General features: G+C 49.5%; 1 protein-coding gene across 4 annotated transcripts in view; it reads left to right on the top strand.

Moving 5' to 3' along the window:
- ACTMAP (actin maturation protease) overlaps nucleotides 1–18,178 on the top strand; it is a 95,906-nt gene that overhangs the window by 17,817 nt on the left and 59,911 nt on the right. For 3 of the 4 annotated variants that reach the window (XM_063937707.1, XM_063937706.1, XM_063937704.1), the window contains exons 5-7: nucleotides 446–575; nucleotides 1,772–1,842; nucleotides 1,955–2,299. In XM_063937707.1, coding sequence (XP_063793777.1) covers nucleotides 446–575; nucleotides 1,772–1,842; nucleotides 1,955–2,262 — 509 coding nt within the window. In that variant the 3' untranslated portion in view covers nucleotides 2,263–2,299. Of the gene's footprint in view, nucleotides 1–445; nucleotides 576–1,771; nucleotides 1,843–1,954; nucleotides 2,300–18,178 lie in introns of those variants that run through there. The other variant, XM_063937705.1, reaches the window with a different exon arrangement.

The raw sequence follows: 18,178 nt of genomic DNA, 5'->3' as shown, positions 1-18,178 counted from the left end.
CGGCTGGCTTGGCAGAAGAGGTGTATGGCTGTCACTGGTGGCTGGCCTGGCAGAAGAGGTGTATGGCTGTCACTGGTGGCTGGCCTGGCAGAAGAGGTGTATGGCTGTCACTGGTGGCTGGCCTGGCAGAAGAGGTGTATGGCTTGTCACTGGTGGCTGGCCTGGCAGAAGAGGTGTATGGCTGTCACTGGTGGCTGGCCTGGCAGAAGAGGTATATGGCTTGTCACTGGCGGCTGGCCTGGCAGAAGAGGTGTATGGCTGTCACTGGTGGCTGGCCTGGCAGAAGAGGTGTATGGCTGTCACTGGTGGCTGGCCTGGCAGAAGAGGTGTATGGCTGTCACTGGTGGCTGGCCTGGCAGAAGAGATGTATGGCTGTCACTGGTGGCTGGCCTGGCAGAAGAAGTGTATGGCTGTCACTGGCGTAACCCTTGCTATTCTATTCTAGCTGCTAATATGGCCTGTCTGGCAGAAGAGGTGTATGGCTGTCACTGTGAGCTCCTCACAGGAGGAATGGAAGGAGAGAACAGAGAGCGAATCCTGCGTCACCTGACTGAGGGGCTGCCCGTTCTTATCCCGTATCCTTTCTCATAATGTCACAGTATTATCCCTACAGCCCTTTTTGGCATGGCTGCGATTGGACCAGAGGTGGCGATGATTCCTACAGTTGTGTAATACACAGGCTGCAGTTTCCACTGAAATGTCTGCATAGGAAAGAGTACATATGTACTAATAACATAGTATAGGGCAGTGTATCAATGAGCCATAACAGAGCATGTTTTACAGGTCTCCTCACTGAATCACAAGTGACATAATTTGTGTTACCTATAGATATTTTTAAAATGCGTCACTCAGTAATACAGTATATATACACCCAGGGCTGCAGAGAGCAGCCATGGTCCTGGGTACAGGGTATTTTTGGGGGAGCGTCAGGAAAACGGGGGAGTGTCGGTGGCGTTTTAGGGGCAGCTGCGTGTCATCACATGCAGCCGCTCCGATCGAAAAAATGGTGGCGGGACTCCTGCCGTCGCAGCCAGGCAGCGTGATCGCAATTACAACGTTATCACAGTGGGTGGGCAGCGGGTAGCATGATGGGCGGCCCCCAGCATGCGAAAAAAAGGATTGCAGATTCTGCTAAAAAGCAGAATCTGCTACTGCTGCAGATCGCATGCTGGGCGCCACCCAGCATGCCAAGTCTAATTGTGATCGCATCACTGACCAGGGAATAGCGGATGCGGCCACAGTGCAGCCATTTTCGTTATCGGAGCAGCTGTGTGTGACGTCATGCAGCCGCCCCGAAAACGGTCTGGCCATGCCTGCATTGGCTCCAACGCAATGTCGTAACATCGGCCGCCGCATCCTTCTGGGATGTGATTGCATTTTGCCCCCTGCGCATACGCAAATGGCCGAACTGAGTGTCCACAGCAGTAGCAACTGCTGCTAAATGACCTCCTATATTTTGAAAATGTAACACTTGTTAAAACCTATGTGCCAGCCCCGCAAGGGGCTCTTTTGTGCTCGCCCCGCTGCTGGCACACCGACATACCATGGTAGACCCGAGCAGAAGCCATTGGGGATATGTAATGTACATATGTATTGTGTATAGTGACCACCAGGTGGCAGCAACACCACATAATACATGTAGACTAGTTTGTGTGGTTTCAGCTACAGAAGGGTTACTGCATTTTATGGGAAACAATTGTGTCTCTGTGCAAATAACAGATCCCAACAAGTGATGTACACAGAGAATCCATTAACTTAACAAGTTGTGCAGATACGATGAGGACTTCAACCATGAGCCATGCAAGAGAAATGGGCACAGAGCACACTGGGCGGTTATCTCAGGTACAGACATACACGATGCCAGTATCTAGAACTGGCACAGACATCAGGATCTGAGTATTATTTAGATATCATTAAGTGTCCAATGTCTGATGACTATGCTCTGTCTTTTAAGGTGTATTATTTGGCATTTGGAATGGTTCTTTACATCCAGATCCTGAAATTCCTGGACTATATTACCCACCAGCCAACCTTCCTGCCCTGCACTCAGATGACCTAGAACAGATCTACCTCATTGCCAAGCAGGGCAAGAGCCTTCGGTATCAGTTGTGGGAATATGGGTGTGTGAGCCTCAGTAACAGCCAGCTTCTCCAGCTGGACCCTAAGAGATCCTGTGATGGTAATACCTATGTGATTCCTGAGGGTGGCGTACGAGACGGGCTTAGTGGCAAAACCTTGCTCCTGAAACGCTCAGAGAACTGAAAACGTGCAAGTGGAATAATGTTTGTATGACTACTTATAGTATTGTTTGGTATTATTAAGGCGCTGATCAAACTCTGTATAATACAGCTGTACTCAGTTACCACGATTGCTGCAGACACACTAGTATGCCTCAAAAACGTTGGTTGCCTAGACCTTAGGAACACTTACACCAATATCTGAAAGTAACTAAAAGTGCTGCGCTAATAAATGTAATGTATTATTCATAAATGAATTTGCTTTGGCTGAAAAAAATGGTTCAAAACAGACATATATGTATAAAAATATATACCTCATTTAATGGACGCTGTTACTCCTTGTACAGATAGATGATCTTCCACACACGGCAATGCACAGATCTTAACAGAACATCAGCAGCACTCTGTCTGCACTTTCTCCGTGTCTCGGTACGGGCTGACGGGATATGGAAATGTGAGGCTGTTGCCAGTGTACCATGAGCCGCACACAGATCAGAGGCATGCGGCTGTGTGCAAAGTGCCGTTCCTCACTTCCAAATCTGTGCTCCTGCAGGTTCAGTATGGCGGCATGTGAACCAGCACGATCTCTGGGTATTTGGGCACAAAGATCACCTTGCAAAGCTTAGCTAACGCGTTTCACTCTGCGATTAGGAAGCTTTATTAAATAATCAGCGAAACGTGTTGTGAAGCTTTCCAAGGTGGTCTTGTTGCCCAAATACCCTAAGATCATGCTGCTAAACTAGACCTGAAGGAGCACTGATTTGGACCTGAGGAACGGCACTAGCACAAAGCCACACGCCTTTGATCTCTGTGTGCAGCTCATGGGGGGTCATTCCGAGTTGATCGCTCGCTGTCAATGGTCATGAACTGGGGGGAGGGGCGACCAGGAGAGCGTCTGACTCCCCACTGCTGACACCAACCCTAGGGATCGCAGCCTCAAACTAATCCTGGCGCCTTATGATCCCTAAAGCCTAGCGCTAGAGCACCTGTGGTGTTGGCGCGCCAGCTACTGTTTGGTAGTCTCCTCCCAAAACAGTGCGGCTGTGTCCGTATTCCCCTTCTAAGCGGAACCAATGCCTTACCTTCTCCCCGTGCTCCGGCCACAGCCTGGTAACGTCTGCTGGATCTGCTAGAAACATCTGACACAGACGCCCGTCGAGACAGCACTTGTACCGTGGGTAAGCGTTGTTGCGACCCGGTTGAGAGATGTTGGAGCGACTCTTTCCAATATGCGTGTAAAAATAAGAATTTACTCACCGGTAATTCTATTTCTCGTAGTCCGTAGTGGATGCTGGGAACTCCGTAAGGACCATGGGGAATAGCGGGCTCCGAAGGAGGCTGGGCACTCTAGAAAGATTTAGGACTACCTGGTGTGCACTGGCTCCTCCCACTATGACCCTCCTCCAAGCCTCAGTTAGGACACCGTGCCCGGACGAGCAGACATAATAAGGAAGGATTTAGAATCCCGGGTAAGACTCTTACCAGCCACACCAATCACACCGTACAACTCGTGATACTATATCCAGTTTGACAGTATGAAAACAACTGAGCCTCTCAACAGATGGCTCAACAATAACCCTTTAGTTAACAATAACTATTTACAAGTATTGCAGACAATCCGCACTTGGGATGGGCGCCCAGCATCCACTACGGACTACGAGAAATAGAATTACCGGTAAGTAAATTCTTATTTTCTCTAACGTCCTAGTGGATGCTGGGAACTCCGTAAGGACCATGGGGATTATACCAAAGCTCCCAAACGGGCGGGAGAGTGCGGATGACTCTGTAGCACCGAATGAGAGAACTCCAGGTCCTCCTCAGCCAGGGTATCAAATTTGTAGAATTTTGCAAATGTGTTTGCCCCTGACCAAGTAGCTGCTCGGCAAAGTTGTAAAGCCGAGACGCCTCGGGCAGCCGCCCAAGATGAGCCCACCTTCCTTGTGGAATGGGCATTTACCGATTTTGGCTGTGGCATGCCTGCCACAGAATGTGCAAGCTGAATTGTACTACAAATCCAGCGAGCAATAGACTGCTTAGAAGCAGGAGCACCCAGCTTGTTGGGTGCATACAGGATAAACAGCGAGTCAGATTTTCTGACTCCAGCCGTCCTGGAAACATATATTTTCAGGGCCCTGACAACGTCCAGCAACTTGGAGTCCTCCAAATCCTTAGTAGCCGCAGGCACCACAATAGGCTGGTTCAGGTGAAACGCTGACACCACCTTAGGGAGAAACTGGGGACGAGTCCTCAATTCTGCCCTATCCATATGGAAAATCAGATAAGGGCTTTTACATGATAAAGCCGCCAATTCTGACACTCGCCTGGCTGAAGCCAGGGCCAATAACATGACCACTTTCCACGTGAGATATTTCAGATCCACGGTTTTTAGTGGCTCAAACCAATGTGATTTTAAGAAACTCAACATCACGTTGAGATCCCAAGGTGCCACAGGAGGCACAAATGGGGGCTGAATATGCAGCACTCCTTTCACAAATGTCTGAACTTCAGGTACTGAAGCTAGTTCTTTTTGAAAGAAAATCGACAGAGCCGAGATCTGTACTTTAATGGAGCCTAGTTTTAGGCCCATATTCACTCCTGCTTGCAGGAAATGCAGAAATCGACCTAGTTGAAATTCCTCTGTTGGGGCCTTTTTGGCCTCACACCATGCAACATATTTCCGCCATATGCGGTGATAATGCTTTGCCGTAACATCTTTCCTGGCCTTAATAAGCGTAGGAATGACTTCTTCCGGAATACCCTTTTCCTTTAGGATCCGGTGTTCAACCGCCATGCCGTCAAACGCAGCCGCGGTAAGTCTTGGAACAGACAGGGCCCCTGTTGTAGCAGGTCCTGTCTGAGCGGTAGAGGCCACGGGTCCTCTGAGAGCATCTCTTGAAGTTCCGGGTACCACGCTCGTCTTGGCCAATCCGGAACCACGAGAATGGTGTTTACTCCTCGCTTTCTTATTATTCTCAATACCTTTGGTATGAGAGGCAGAGGAGGGAACACATAAACCGACTGGTACACCCACGGTGTCACTAGAGCGTCCACAGCTATCGCCTGAGGGTCCCTTGACCTGGCGCAATATCTTTTTAACTTTTTGTTGAGGCGGGACGCCATCATGTCCACCTGTGGTTTTTCCCAACGGTTTACCAGCATCTGGAAGACTTCTGGATGAAGTCCCCACTCTCCCGGGTGGAGGTCGTGTCCGCTGAGGAAGTCTGCTTCCCAGTTGTCCACTCCCGGAATGAACACTGCTGACAGTGCTAGTACATGATTCTCCGCCCATCGGAGAATTTTTGTGGCTTCCGCCATCGCCATCCTGCTTCTTGTGCCGCCCTGTCGATTTACATGGGCGACTGCCGTGATGTTGTCTGACTGGATCAGCACCGGCTGGTGTAGGAGCAGGGATTTTGCTTGACTTAGGGCATTGTAGATGGCCCTTAGTTCCAGAATATTTATGTGAAGGGAAGTCTCCTGACTCGACCATAGTCGCCTCGAAGGCTGGCATTCGTGGTCACCAGGACCCAGTCCTGTATGCCGAACCTGCGGCCCTCTAGAAGATAGGCACTCTGCAGCCACCACAGTAGCGACACCCTGGTTCTCGGAGACAGGGTTATCAAGCGATGCATCTGAAGATGCGATCCGGACCACTGGTCCAACAGGTCCCACTGAAAGATTCTGGCATGGAACCTGCCGAAGGGAATTGCTTCGTAAGAAGCCACCATCTTTCCCAGGACCCGCGTGCAGTGATGCACTGATACCTGTTTTGGTTTCAGGAGGTCTCTGACTAGAGATGACAACTCCCTGGCTTTCTCCTCCGGGAGAAACACTTTTTTCTGGACTGTATCCAGAATCATACCCAGGAACAGTAGCCGTGTTGTCGGAACCAGCTGTGACTTTGGGATATTCAGAATCCAGCCGTGCTGGTGCAGCACATCCTGGGATAATGCTACTCCCACCAACAACTGTTCCTTGGACCTCGCTTTTATTAGGAGATCGTCCAAGTACGGGATAATTAAAACTCCCTTTCTTCGAAGGAGTATCATCATTTCCGCCATAACCTTGGTAAATACCCTCGGTGCCGTGGACAGTCCAAACGGCAGCGTCTGGAATTGGTAATGGCAATCCTGTACCACAAATCTGAGGTACTCCTGGTGAGGATGGTAAATGGGGACATGCAAGTAAGCATCCTTGATGTCCAGGGATACCATGTAATCCCCCTCGTCCAGGCTTGCAATAACCGCCCTGAGCGATTCCATCTTGAACTTGAATTTCTTTATGTATGTGTTCAAGGATTTATATTTAGAATGGGTCTCACCGAACCGTCCGGTTTCGGTACCACAAATAGTGTGGAATAATAACCCCGGCCTTGTTGAAGTAGGGGTACCTTGATTATCACCTGCTGAGAATACAGCTTGTGAATTGCCGTTAGCACCGCCTCCCTGTCTGAGGGAGCAATTGGCAAGGCAGATTTTAGGAACCGGTGGGGTGGGGACGCCTCGAATTCCAGCTTGTACCCCTGAGATACTATTTGCAGGATCCAGGGATCCACCTGTGAGCGAACCCACTGATCGCTGAAATTTTTGAGGCGACCCCCCACCGTACCTGGCTCCGCCTGTGGAGCCCCACCGTCATGCGGCGGACTTGGAAGAAGAAGCGGGGGAGGACTTTTGCTCCTGGGAACCTGCTGTTTGTTGCAGCCTTTTTCCCCTACCTCTGCCTCTGGACAGAAAAGACCCGCCTTTTCCACGCCTGTTTTTCTGGGTCCGAAAGGACTGAACCTGATAAAACGGCGCCTTCTTAGGCTGTGAGGGGACATGGGGTAAAAATGCTGACTTCCCAGACGTTGCTGTGGAAACTAGGTCCGAGAGACCATCCCCAAATAATTCCTCACCCTTATATGGCAACACTTCCATGTGCTTTTTAGAGTCTGCATCTCCTGTCCACTGGCGAGTCCATAAGCCTCTCCTAGCAGAAATGGACAATGCACTTACTTTAGATGCCAGTCGGCAGATTTCCCTCTGTGCATCTCTCATATATAAGACTGAGTCTTTTATATGGTCTATGGTTAACAGGATCGTGTCTCTGTCTAATGTGTCAATATTTTCTGACAGTTTATCTGACCAAGCAGCGGCAGCACTGCACATCCAAGCTGACGCAATAGCTGGCCTAAGTATAATGCCTGTGTGTATATATACAGACTTCAGGATCGCCTCCTGCTTTCTATCAGCAGGTTCCTTGAGGGCGGCCGTATCCGGAGACGGTAGTGCCACCTTTTTAGACAAACGTGTGAGCGCTTTATCCACTCTAGGGGGTGTTTCCCAACGTGACCTATCCTCTGGCGGGAAAGGGAACGCCATTAGTACCTTCTTAGGAATTACCAATTTTTTATCAGGGAAAGCCCACGCTTCTTCACACACTTCATTTAATTCATCTGATGGGGGAAAAACTACGGGTAGTTTTTTCTCTCCAAACATAATACCCTTTTTAGTGGTACCAGTAGTTATATCAGAAATGTTTAACACCTCTTTCATTGCCTCAATCATACAGTGAATGGCCTTAGTGGGCATCAGGTTTGACTCATCGTCGTCGACACTGGTGTCAGTATCAGTGTCGACATCTGGGTCTGCTTGAGGTAGCGGGCGTTTTAGAGCCCCTGACGACCCATGCGACGCCTGGGCAGGCACGAGCTGAGAAGTCGGCTGTCCCACATTTGGCATGTCGTCGATTTTCTTATATAAGGAGTCTATACGTGCACTCATTACTTTCCATAAGCCCATCCACTCAGGTGTCTGCCCCGCAGGGGGTGACATCCCTTCTAAAGGCATCTGCTCCGCCTCCACATCATTATCCTCATCAAACATGTCGACACAGCCGTATCGACACACCGCACACACACAAGGAATGCTCCGAATGAGGACAGGACCCACAAAAGCCCTTTGGGGGGACAGAGTGAGAGTATGCCAGCACACACCAGAGCGCTATATAATGCAGGGACTAACTGAGTTATGTCCCCTATAGCTGCTTTTTATATTATATATGTATTGCGCCCAAATTTAGTGCCCCCCCTCTCTGTTTTTTACCCTGTTCTGAAGTGTAGACTGCAGGGGAGAGCCAGGGAGCTTCCTTCCAGCGGATCTGTGAAGGAGAAATGGCGCCAGTGTGTCTGAGGGAGATAGCTCCGCCCCTTTTCCGCGGCCTATTCTCCCGCTTTTTTCTGGATTCTGGCAGGGGAATTTACCACATATATAGCCTCTAGGGCTATATATTGTGGTATTTTTGCCAGCCAAGGTGTTTTTATTGCAGCTCAGGGCGCCCCCCCCCCCCCAAGCGCCCTGCACCCTCAGTGACCGGAGTGTGAAGTGTGCATGAGGAGCAATGGCGCACAGCTGCAGTGCTGTGCGCTACCTTGGTGAAGACTGATGTCTTCTGCCGCCGTTTTTCCGGACCTCTTCATGCTTCTGGCTCTGTAAGGGGGACGGCGGCGCGGCTCCGGGACCGAACACCAAGGACTGGGCCTGTGGTCGATCCCTCTGGAGCTAATGGTGTCCAGTAGCCTAAGAAGCCCAATCCGGCTGCAAGCAGGCGAGTTCGCTTCTTCTCCCCTTAGTCCCTCGCTGCAGTGAGCCTGTTGCCAGCAGGTCTCACTGAAAATAAAAAACCTAAAACTATACTTTCTTTCTAAGGGCTCAGGAGAGCCCCTAGTGTGCATCCAACCTCGGCCGGGCACGAAATCTAACTGAGGCTTGGAGGAGGGTCATAGTGGGAGGAGCCAGTGCACACCAGGTAGTCCTAAATCTTTCTAGAGTGCCCAGCCTCCTTCGGAGCCCGCTATTCCCCATGGTCCTTACGGAGTTCCCAGCATCCACTAGGACGTTAGAGAAACGCTGTTAGGAAAAATCACTTAAAAAACATAGTAAGACTATAAAAATAACTCAAATAAAGCTTAGGGCTGCCAAACACAGCAGCCCTGTGACCATGGTCCGGTTCCTGCCGCACAAAACAAAAAACTGATTTGACTGAGTCAGTGGGCGGGATTATATGGACGAGCCCGGTGCATTCTGGGAGGCCTGAAAGCTTGTGATCGTTTGGTGCCAATCCGCTGTCGCTCCATCATATCCCAATGTTATCCTGTGGACCCTGCCGGAGAAAAACGGCATTTATACGCATGCGTATGCCCCGACGTACGGGTACAAAGCTCTTTGTGGTTGTGCACAGGTTCTAGAAAAGTTTTCCTTTGCACTGACGACCGCAAGAAGATTGACAGGAAGGGGGCGTTTCTGGGTGTCAACTGACCGTTTTCGGGGAGTGTCTGAAAAAACGCAGGCGTGGCTGCGCGTTTGCTGGGCGGGTGTATGACGTCAAATCCGGACACGAATAGGCTGAAGTGATCGCAAGCGCTGAGTAGGTTCAGAGCTACTCTGAAACTGCACAAACTGGTTTTGCAGAGCTCGGCTGCACATGCGTTCGCACTTCTGCTAAGCTAAAATACACTCCCAGTGGGAGGCGGCATAGCGTTTTCACGGTTGCTAAAAACTGCTAGCGAATGGCGGAGGCATTGATTATAGTGATTCCCAAGCCAGATAAGGACCCCAGGAGGGTTGAATCCTACCGTCCTATTTCCCTGTTGCCCACGGATATTAGAATCCTAGTCAAGGTTCTGGCTTCCAGACTTAACCGGGTTATCTCCCAAATTATTCACCCTGACCGAACGGGCTTCTTGCCTGGCAAGTCCACTGCTTTGAATATGAGGCGCCTGTTCACTCATTTTCAGGTTTCTCGGGGGGGAGGACTGCTCTGCCGTTATAGCCTCCTTAGATGCCACAAAGGCCTTTGATTCGGTGGAGTGGGCCTTCCTCTGGGAGGCTATGAGTAGGTTTGGCGTGGGCCCCAACTTTATCAATTATGTTAAATTATTGTATTTTCTGCCCATGGCCAGAGTCTCGGTGAACGGGTTTGTTTCGGACTCCTTCCCCCTATCCAGGGGAACGAGGTAGGGCTGCCCTCTGTCTCCGACTCTTTGCCATTGCTATTGAGCCACTGGCATGTTTGATTAGAGCAACCCAAGATATTGTGGGTATAAGGGTTGGCACAAGAGAGGACAGGATAGCGTTATACGCTGATGACCTATTGCTCTTTGTGGACGATTACGTTTCCTCCTTACCTAAACTCCTTGACTTAATAACCGACTATGGACGTTTCTCCGGGCTCAAAATTAACTGGGATAAATCCACCATTACTCCATTACAGATGCTTATCTGTGGGAACCCTAACTTGTCCAAGATCCCTATAATAAAACAGGCCGTCCTCATATGGAAACAGGTACATGTTATCCTATTGGGCCAAGATATTGACCCAGATACTCCTCTGGACAATGCCTTTGGCTTCCCAGAATTGGCTTCACTGCAGACTGGGGAGGTGGGGGGTGACGTCCCTGGGACACTTGTATAACGATGGTATACTGAAATCCTTCCTGCAGCTTCAACAGGATTACAGTGTACCTTCTTCTAATTTTTACCGATACCTGCAGCTGAGACATGCACTTCACGCACAGTTTCCCGAAACTCCTCCAATGATTGCTGACTCCCCGGTCAAGTCTCTCCTGCAGTCCCTGGGAAACGGACATCTGGTGTCCAACATTTATACAGGCGTGCTCCGATCTCACTATTCTGACCCGTTGTCCCTTCTCAGGAACAAGTGGGAATCTGACTTGGGTGCCATCTCTGATGAGATCTGGGAGTGTGCTTTATGTTCTCCACGATTTTCCACCACCACCACTAGATATCAACAAATCCAACTGTTTATAATACACAGAGTATATATGACACCAGTGCGTTTGCGACATATAGGGGGTACCCACTCCTCCAGATGTCCTAAGTGCTATCGTCTGGATGTGGACTTTTGGCACATAATCTGGCTATGCCCCAAGGTAGCCGTATTCTGGTCGGGCGTTATTGACGCCCTGGTGTCAACGGGTATTCCCTCGTCTGTATGCTCCCCGACGACATGTGTGTTATCTGCTGTGGAGGAGGATGCCCTGGAGCCCCCTGCCAAAAGATATGTAATTAATCTGTGTGGCCTGGCCAAGGTGTGTATCGCCAGGCTTTGGCTAGCCAAAGAAGCGCCCACAATGCGATCCTGGGTCTCACTTGTAAATGATACGGCCTCTCATGAGAAATATGTATACTTAGCTAGAAAAGCGGGGAGAAAATATCAGGACCTGTGGGGTAGATGGCTTGAGTCTCCGCGCTCTAGGACCCAGAGTGTCTGAGCACCCGCTACTGAGGGCTCCATGTCTGGATGAGTGGGAGATGAGACATGTAACGGGGGTGGATGTGTGATTCTAGATCTGCATTGGGTGAGCTGCCTCTCTTTGTTTGTGTCATCCCCTGGCACCCATGGCCAGCCATTCCCTTGCCAGTGCTGTAGCTGTGTGATTAGCTCAATAATTATGTTGTGTTGCCATAGATGACTATGTACAATATACATTGTCCTATAAGCTCCATGCTAACATGTGATATTAGTTCTAATTTATAATCTATGTCTCTGCATTTAAGCCTGCACCTGTTTTACTGTGATAACTGGTCCCTACTGGAAATGGGAATCTGCGTATTCCCTGGGTTGGGGATTTGTTTTGGTTTGCCTTGTTTTTTCTTTGTATTTTTGTTTCATTGAAAAACAGAAAATCAATAAAAAAAGTATTGAATAAAAAAATAAAAAAAAACTGCTGGCGAGCGATCAACTCGGAATGACTCCCATGGTACACTAGCAACAGCCTCACATAGCCGTAGCCACACACAGCCCATGCCGAGACACTGAGCAAGTTTAACTGTTGTTATATTGAAATTGTGAGTTGCATTTAGGTTTTAACCCTTACTGCCATAATTACCTAAGGATTTCACACAGATTTGTTTTTTTAATTGTAATCGATGACAGCTATTTTTTATATAGTGAATACATCAAACAAAATAAGATTTTACTTACCGGTAAATCTATTTCTCGTAGTCCGTAGTGGATGCTGGGGACTCCGTAAGGACCATGGGGAATAGACGGGCACCGCAGGAGACAGGGCACTTTAAGAAAGAATTTGGATACTGGTGTGCTCTGGCTCCTCCCTCTATGTCCCTCCTCCAGACCTCAGTTAGAGAAACTGTGCCCGGAAGAGCTGACAGTACAAGGAAAGGATTTTGGAATCCAGGGCAAGACTCATACCAGTCACACCAATCACACCGCGTAACTTGTGATAAACTTACCCAGTTAACAGTATGAACAACAATGGAGCATCAGATAAACCCTGATGCAACCAAACATAACCCTTATTTAAGCAATAACTATATACAAGTATTGCAGAAGAAGTCCGCACTTGGGACGGGCGCCCAGCATCCACTACGGACTACGAGAAATAGATTTACCGGTAAGTAAAATCTTATTTTCTCTAACGTCCTAGTGGATGCTGGGGACTCCGTAAGGACCATGGGGATTATACCAAAGCTCCCAAACGGGCGGGAGAGTGCGGATGACTGCAGCACCGAATGAGCAAACACAAGGTCCTCCTCAGCCAGGGTATCAAACTTATAAAACTTTGCAGAAGTGTTTGAACCTGACCAAGTAGCCGCTCGGCAAAGCTGTAATGCCGAGACCCCTCGGGCAGCCGCCCAAGAAGAGCCCAGCTTCCTTGTGGAGTGGGCTATTACTGATTTTGGAAGCGGCAATCCAGCCGCAGAATGAGCCTGCTGAATCGTGTTACAGATCCAGCGAGCAATAGTTTGCTTTGAAGCAGGAGCACCCAGCTTGTTGGGTGCATACAGGCTAAACAACGACTCAGTTTTCCTGACTCTAGCCGTTCTGGCTACATAAACCTTCAAAGCCCTGACCACATCCAGTAACTCGGAATCCTCCAAGTCACGAGTAGCCACAGGCACCACAATAGGTTGGTTCATATGAAAGGATGACACCACTTTTTGGCAGAAATTGTGGACGGGTCCGCAATTCTGCCCTGTCCATATGGAAAACTAGATAGGGGCTTTTATGTGACAAAGCCGCTAATTCTGACACACACCTAGCTGAAGCCAAGGCCAATAACATGACCACCTTCCACGTGAGAAATTTTAACTCTACGGTTTTGAGTGGCTCAAACCAGTGTGACTTCAGGAAACTCAACACCACGTTAAGATCCCAAGGTGCCACAGGAGGCACAAAAGGAGGCTGAATATGCAGCACTCCCTTTACAAACGTCTGGACTTCCGGAAGAGAAGCCAGTTCTTTTTGAAAGAAAATGGATAGGGCCGAAATCTGGACCTTAATGGAACCCAATTTTAGGCCCAAAGTCACTCCCGACTGTAGGAAGTGAAGGAAACGGCCCAGCTGGAATTCCTCCGTAGGAGCATTCCGGGCCTCACACCAAGCAACATATTTTCGCCATATACGGTGATAATGTTTAGCCATCACGTCCTTCCTAGCCTTTATCAGCGTAGGAATAACCTCATCCGGAATGCCTTTTTCTGCTAGGATCCGGCGTTCAACCGCCATGCCGTCAAACGCAGCCGCGGTAAGTCTTGGAACAGACAGGGCCCCTGTTGCAACAGGTCCTGTCTTAGAGGCAGAGGCCATGGGTCCTCTGTGAGCATTTCTTGCAGATCCGGATACCAAGTCCTTCTTGGCCAATCCGGAACAATGAGTATTGTTCTCACTCCTCTTTTTCTTATGATTCTCAGCACCTTGTGTATGAGAGGAAGAGGAGGAAATACATAAACCGACTGGAACACCCACTGTGTCACTAGTGCGTCTACAGCTATCGCCTTAGGGTCTCTTGACCTGGCGCAATACCTCTGTAGCTTTTTGTTGAGGCGGGATGCCATCATGTCCACCTGTGGCAGTTCCCACCGACTTGCAATCTGCGCGAAGACTTCTTGATGAAGTCCCCACTCTCCCGGGTGGAGGTCGTGCCTGCTGAGGAAGTCTGCTTCCCAGTTGTCCACTCCCGGAATGAACACTGCTGACAGTGCTCTTAAGTGATTCTCCGCCCAGCGAAGAATTCTGATGGCTTCCGCCATCGCCACCCTGCTCCTTGTGCCGCCTTGGCGGTTTACATGAGCCACTGCAGTGATGTTGTCTGACTGAATCAGCACCGATTGGTCACGAAGCAGGGTCTCCGCTTGACTTAGGGCGTTGTATATGGCCCTTAGTTCCAGGATGTTGATGTGAAGGCAAGTCTCCTGACTTGACCACAGACCTTGGAAATTTCTTCCCTGTGTGACTGCCCCCCACCCTCGGAGGCTTGCATCCGTGGTCACCAGGACCCAGTCCTGAATGCCGAATCTGCGGCCCTCGAGAAGGTGAGCGCTCTGCAGCCACCACAGAAGAGACACCCTGGCCCTGGGGGATAGGGTGATCAGCCGATGCATCTGTAGATGTGATCCGGACCACTTGTCCAACAAATCCCATTGAAAGGTCCTCGCATGGAACCTGCCGAAGGGAATGGCCTCGTATGATGCCACCATCTTTCCCAGGACTCGCGTGCAGTGATGCACCGACACCTGTTTTGGTTTTAATAGGTCTCTGACCAGTGTCATGAGCTCCTGAGCCTTCTCCATCGGGAGATAAACCCTCTTCTCGTCTGTGTCCAGAATCATGCCCAGGAAGGGCAGACGAGTCGTAGGAATCAACTGCGACTTTGGAATATTTAGAATCCAGCCGTGCTGTTGTAACACTTCCCGAGAGCGTGCTACGCTGATCAGCAACTGCTCTCTGGACCTCCCCTTTATGAGGAGATCGTCCAAGTATGGGATAATTGTGACCCCTTGCTTTCCCAGGAGCACCATCATTTCAGCCATTACCTTGGTAAATATTCTCGATGCCGTGGACAGACCAAAAGGCAACGTCTGGAATTGGTAATGACAATCCTGTACCACAAATCTGAGGTATGCCTGATGAGGTGGATAAATGGGGACATGAAGGTATGCATCCTTTATGTCCAGAGACACCATAAAATCCCCCCCTTCCAGGCTTGCGATGACCGCTCTGAGCGATTCCATCTTGAACTTGAACCTTTTCAGGTATATGTTCAGGGATTTTAAATTCAATATGGGTCTGACCGAACCGTCCGGTTTCGGTACCACAAACATGGTCGAATAATAACCCTTTCCTTGTTGAAGGAAGGGAACCTTGACCACCACCTGCTGAAGATACAATTTGTGAATTGCAGCTAACACTATTTCCCTCTCTAAGGGGGAAGCTGGCAGGGCCGATTTGAGGTATCGGTGAGGGGGCATCTCTTCGAATTCCATCTTGTATCCCTGAGACACAATCTCTATCGCCCAGGGATCCACCTGGGAGTGAACCCACTTGTAGCTGAAATTTCGGAGACGCGCCCCCACCGGGCCTAGCTCCGCCTGAGGAGCCCCAGGTCATGCGGTGGATTTAGTGGAAGCCGGGGAGGACTTCTGTTCCTGGGAACTAGCTGTGTTATGCAGCCTCTTTCCTTTGCCCCTGCCTCTGGCAAGAAAGGACGCACCTCGGACTTTCTTGCTCTTTTGTGATCGAAAGGACTGCATTTGGTAATACGGTGCTTTCTTAGGTTGTGAGGGAACATACGGCAAAAAATTTGACTTTCCAGCAGTAGCTGTGGAGACCAGGTCCGAGAGACCGTCCCCAAACAACTCCTCACCCTTGTAAGGTAAAACCTCCATGTGCCTCTTTGAGTCGGCATCGCCTGTCCATTGCCGAGTCCACAGGACCCTTCTGGCAGAAATCGACATTGCATTTATTCTAGAGCCCAGAAGGCTAATGTCTCTTTGAGCATCTCTCATATATAGGACAGCGTCTTTTATATGCCCCAGGGTCATTACTATAGTATCCTTGTCTAAGGTATCAAGTTCCTCTGATAAGGTATCCGTCCATGCTGCTACAGCACTACACACCCAGGCCGACGCAATTGCCGGCCTTAGTAAGGTACCTGAATGTGTATAAATGGACTTCAGAGTACTCTCCTGCTTTCTATCAGCAGCATCTTTAAGGGTGGCCGTATCCTGTGACGGCAGGGCTACCCTCTTGGATAAGCGTGTCAGAGCTTTGTCCACCCTAGGGGAGGATTCCCAGCGTAACCTGTCTGATGGTGGGAAGGGATACGCCATAAGCATCCTCTTGGAAATCTGCATTCTTTTATCTGGAGATTCCCAAGCCTTTTCACATAACTCATTTAGCTCATGTGAAGGGGGAAAGGTCACCTCCTGCCTTTTCTCCCCATACATATGAACCCTCTTGTCAGGGACTGGGGTTTCCTCTGTGATGTGCAACCCATCCTTTATTGCTATAATCATATAACGGATGGCTTTAGCCAATTTAGGCTGTAACTTTGCATCATCGCCATCGACACTGGAGTCAGAATCCGTGTCGATATCTGTGTCAACAAATTGGTATAGTGGGCGCTTCTGAGACCCTGACGGCCTCTGCGACATAAGATCAGGCATGGGCTGAGACCCCGACTGTCCTAAGGTTTCAGCTTTATCCAACCTTTTATGCAAGGAATTAACATTATCATTTAAAACCTTCCACATATCCATCCAATCAGGTGTCGGCACCGTCGGCGGCGACCCCACATTCATTTGCTCCCGCTCTGCTTCCACATAGCCTTCCTCGTCAAACATGTCGACACAAGCGTACCGACACACCACACACATACAGGGGATGCTCTTTTTGAAGACAGTTCCCCCACAAGGCCACTTGGAGAGACAGAGAGAGTATGCCAGCACACACCCCAGCGCTATATGTCCCAGGAATCACACAGTAATTTAGTGTTAACCCAATAGCTGCTGTATATAAAGCTTTTGCGCCTAATTTATGTGCCCCCCCCTCTCTTTTTACCCTCTTCTACCGTGTTTCTGCAGGGGAGAGCCTGGGGAGCTTCCTCTCAGCGGAGCTGTGGAGAGAAAATGGCGCTGGTGAGTGCTGAGGAAGAAGCCCCGCCCCTCAGCGGCGGGCTTCTGTCCCGCGTTTCTGTGTAAAATAATGGCGGGGGCTCATGCATATATACAGTGCCCAACTGTATATATGCTCACTTTTTGCCAAGAGGTTCCTAATTGCTGCCCAGGGCGCCCCCCACTGCACCCTGCACCCTACAGTGACCGGAGTATGTAGGTGTAATGTGGGAGCAATGGCGCACAGCTGCAGTGCTGTGCGCTACCTCAGTTTGAAGACTGGAGTCTTCTGCCGCCGATTTTGAAGTCTTCTTGCTTCTGTCACCGGCTTCTGTCTTCCGGCTCTGCGAGGGGGGCGGCGGCGCGGCTCCGGGATCGGACGACAAAGGGTGAGATCCTGTGTACGATCCCTCTGGAGCTAATGGTGTCCAGTAGCCTAAGAAGCAGGACCTATCTTCAGTGAGTAGGGCTGCTTCTCTCCCCTCAGTCCCACGCTGCAGAGAGTCTGTTGCCAGCAGATCTCTCTGAAAATAAAAAAACCTAACAAAATACTTTCTTATAGCAAGCTCAGGAGAGCTCACTAAGTAGCACCCAGCTCGTCCAGGCACAGATTCAAACTGAGGTCTGGAGGAGGGACATAGAGGGAGGAGCCAGAGCACACAAGTATCCAAATAGTGCTCTGTCTCCTGCGGAGCCAGTCTATTGCCCATGGTTCTTACGGAGTCCCCAGCATCCACTAGGACGTTAGAGAAATTAGATTTATAATTTTATACATATTTATGTTTGCTAAGGCAAATTCATTATATGAATAATATATTACATTAGCGCAGCACTTTCAGTTCTTTTCATGTTGACTACAGGGATACTACCCCTAAAATACAATTTAACCCAATATGAAACACATTTAGGGTTTGTGGTCATTGTATGGAAACGTGATCTATATTACTACAATTTATAGTCTATTTATGCCTTAGAAGTGTTCATGTAGTGTTGGGTAAGTGGTCTAAAAGCACATAGGGAAGA

Source organism: Pseudophryne corroboree, chromosome 8, assembly GCF_028390025.1.
Source record: "Pseudophryne corroboree isolate aPseCor3 chromosome 8, aPseCor3.hap2, whole genome shotgun sequence".
Taxonomy (NCBI): Eukaryota; Metazoa; Chordata; class Amphibia; order Anura; family Myobatrachidae; genus Pseudophryne; species Pseudophryne corroboree.
The sequence above is the reverse complement of the archived record's forward strand: the minus strand, read 5'-3'. Positions and strand labels throughout refer to the sequence as shown.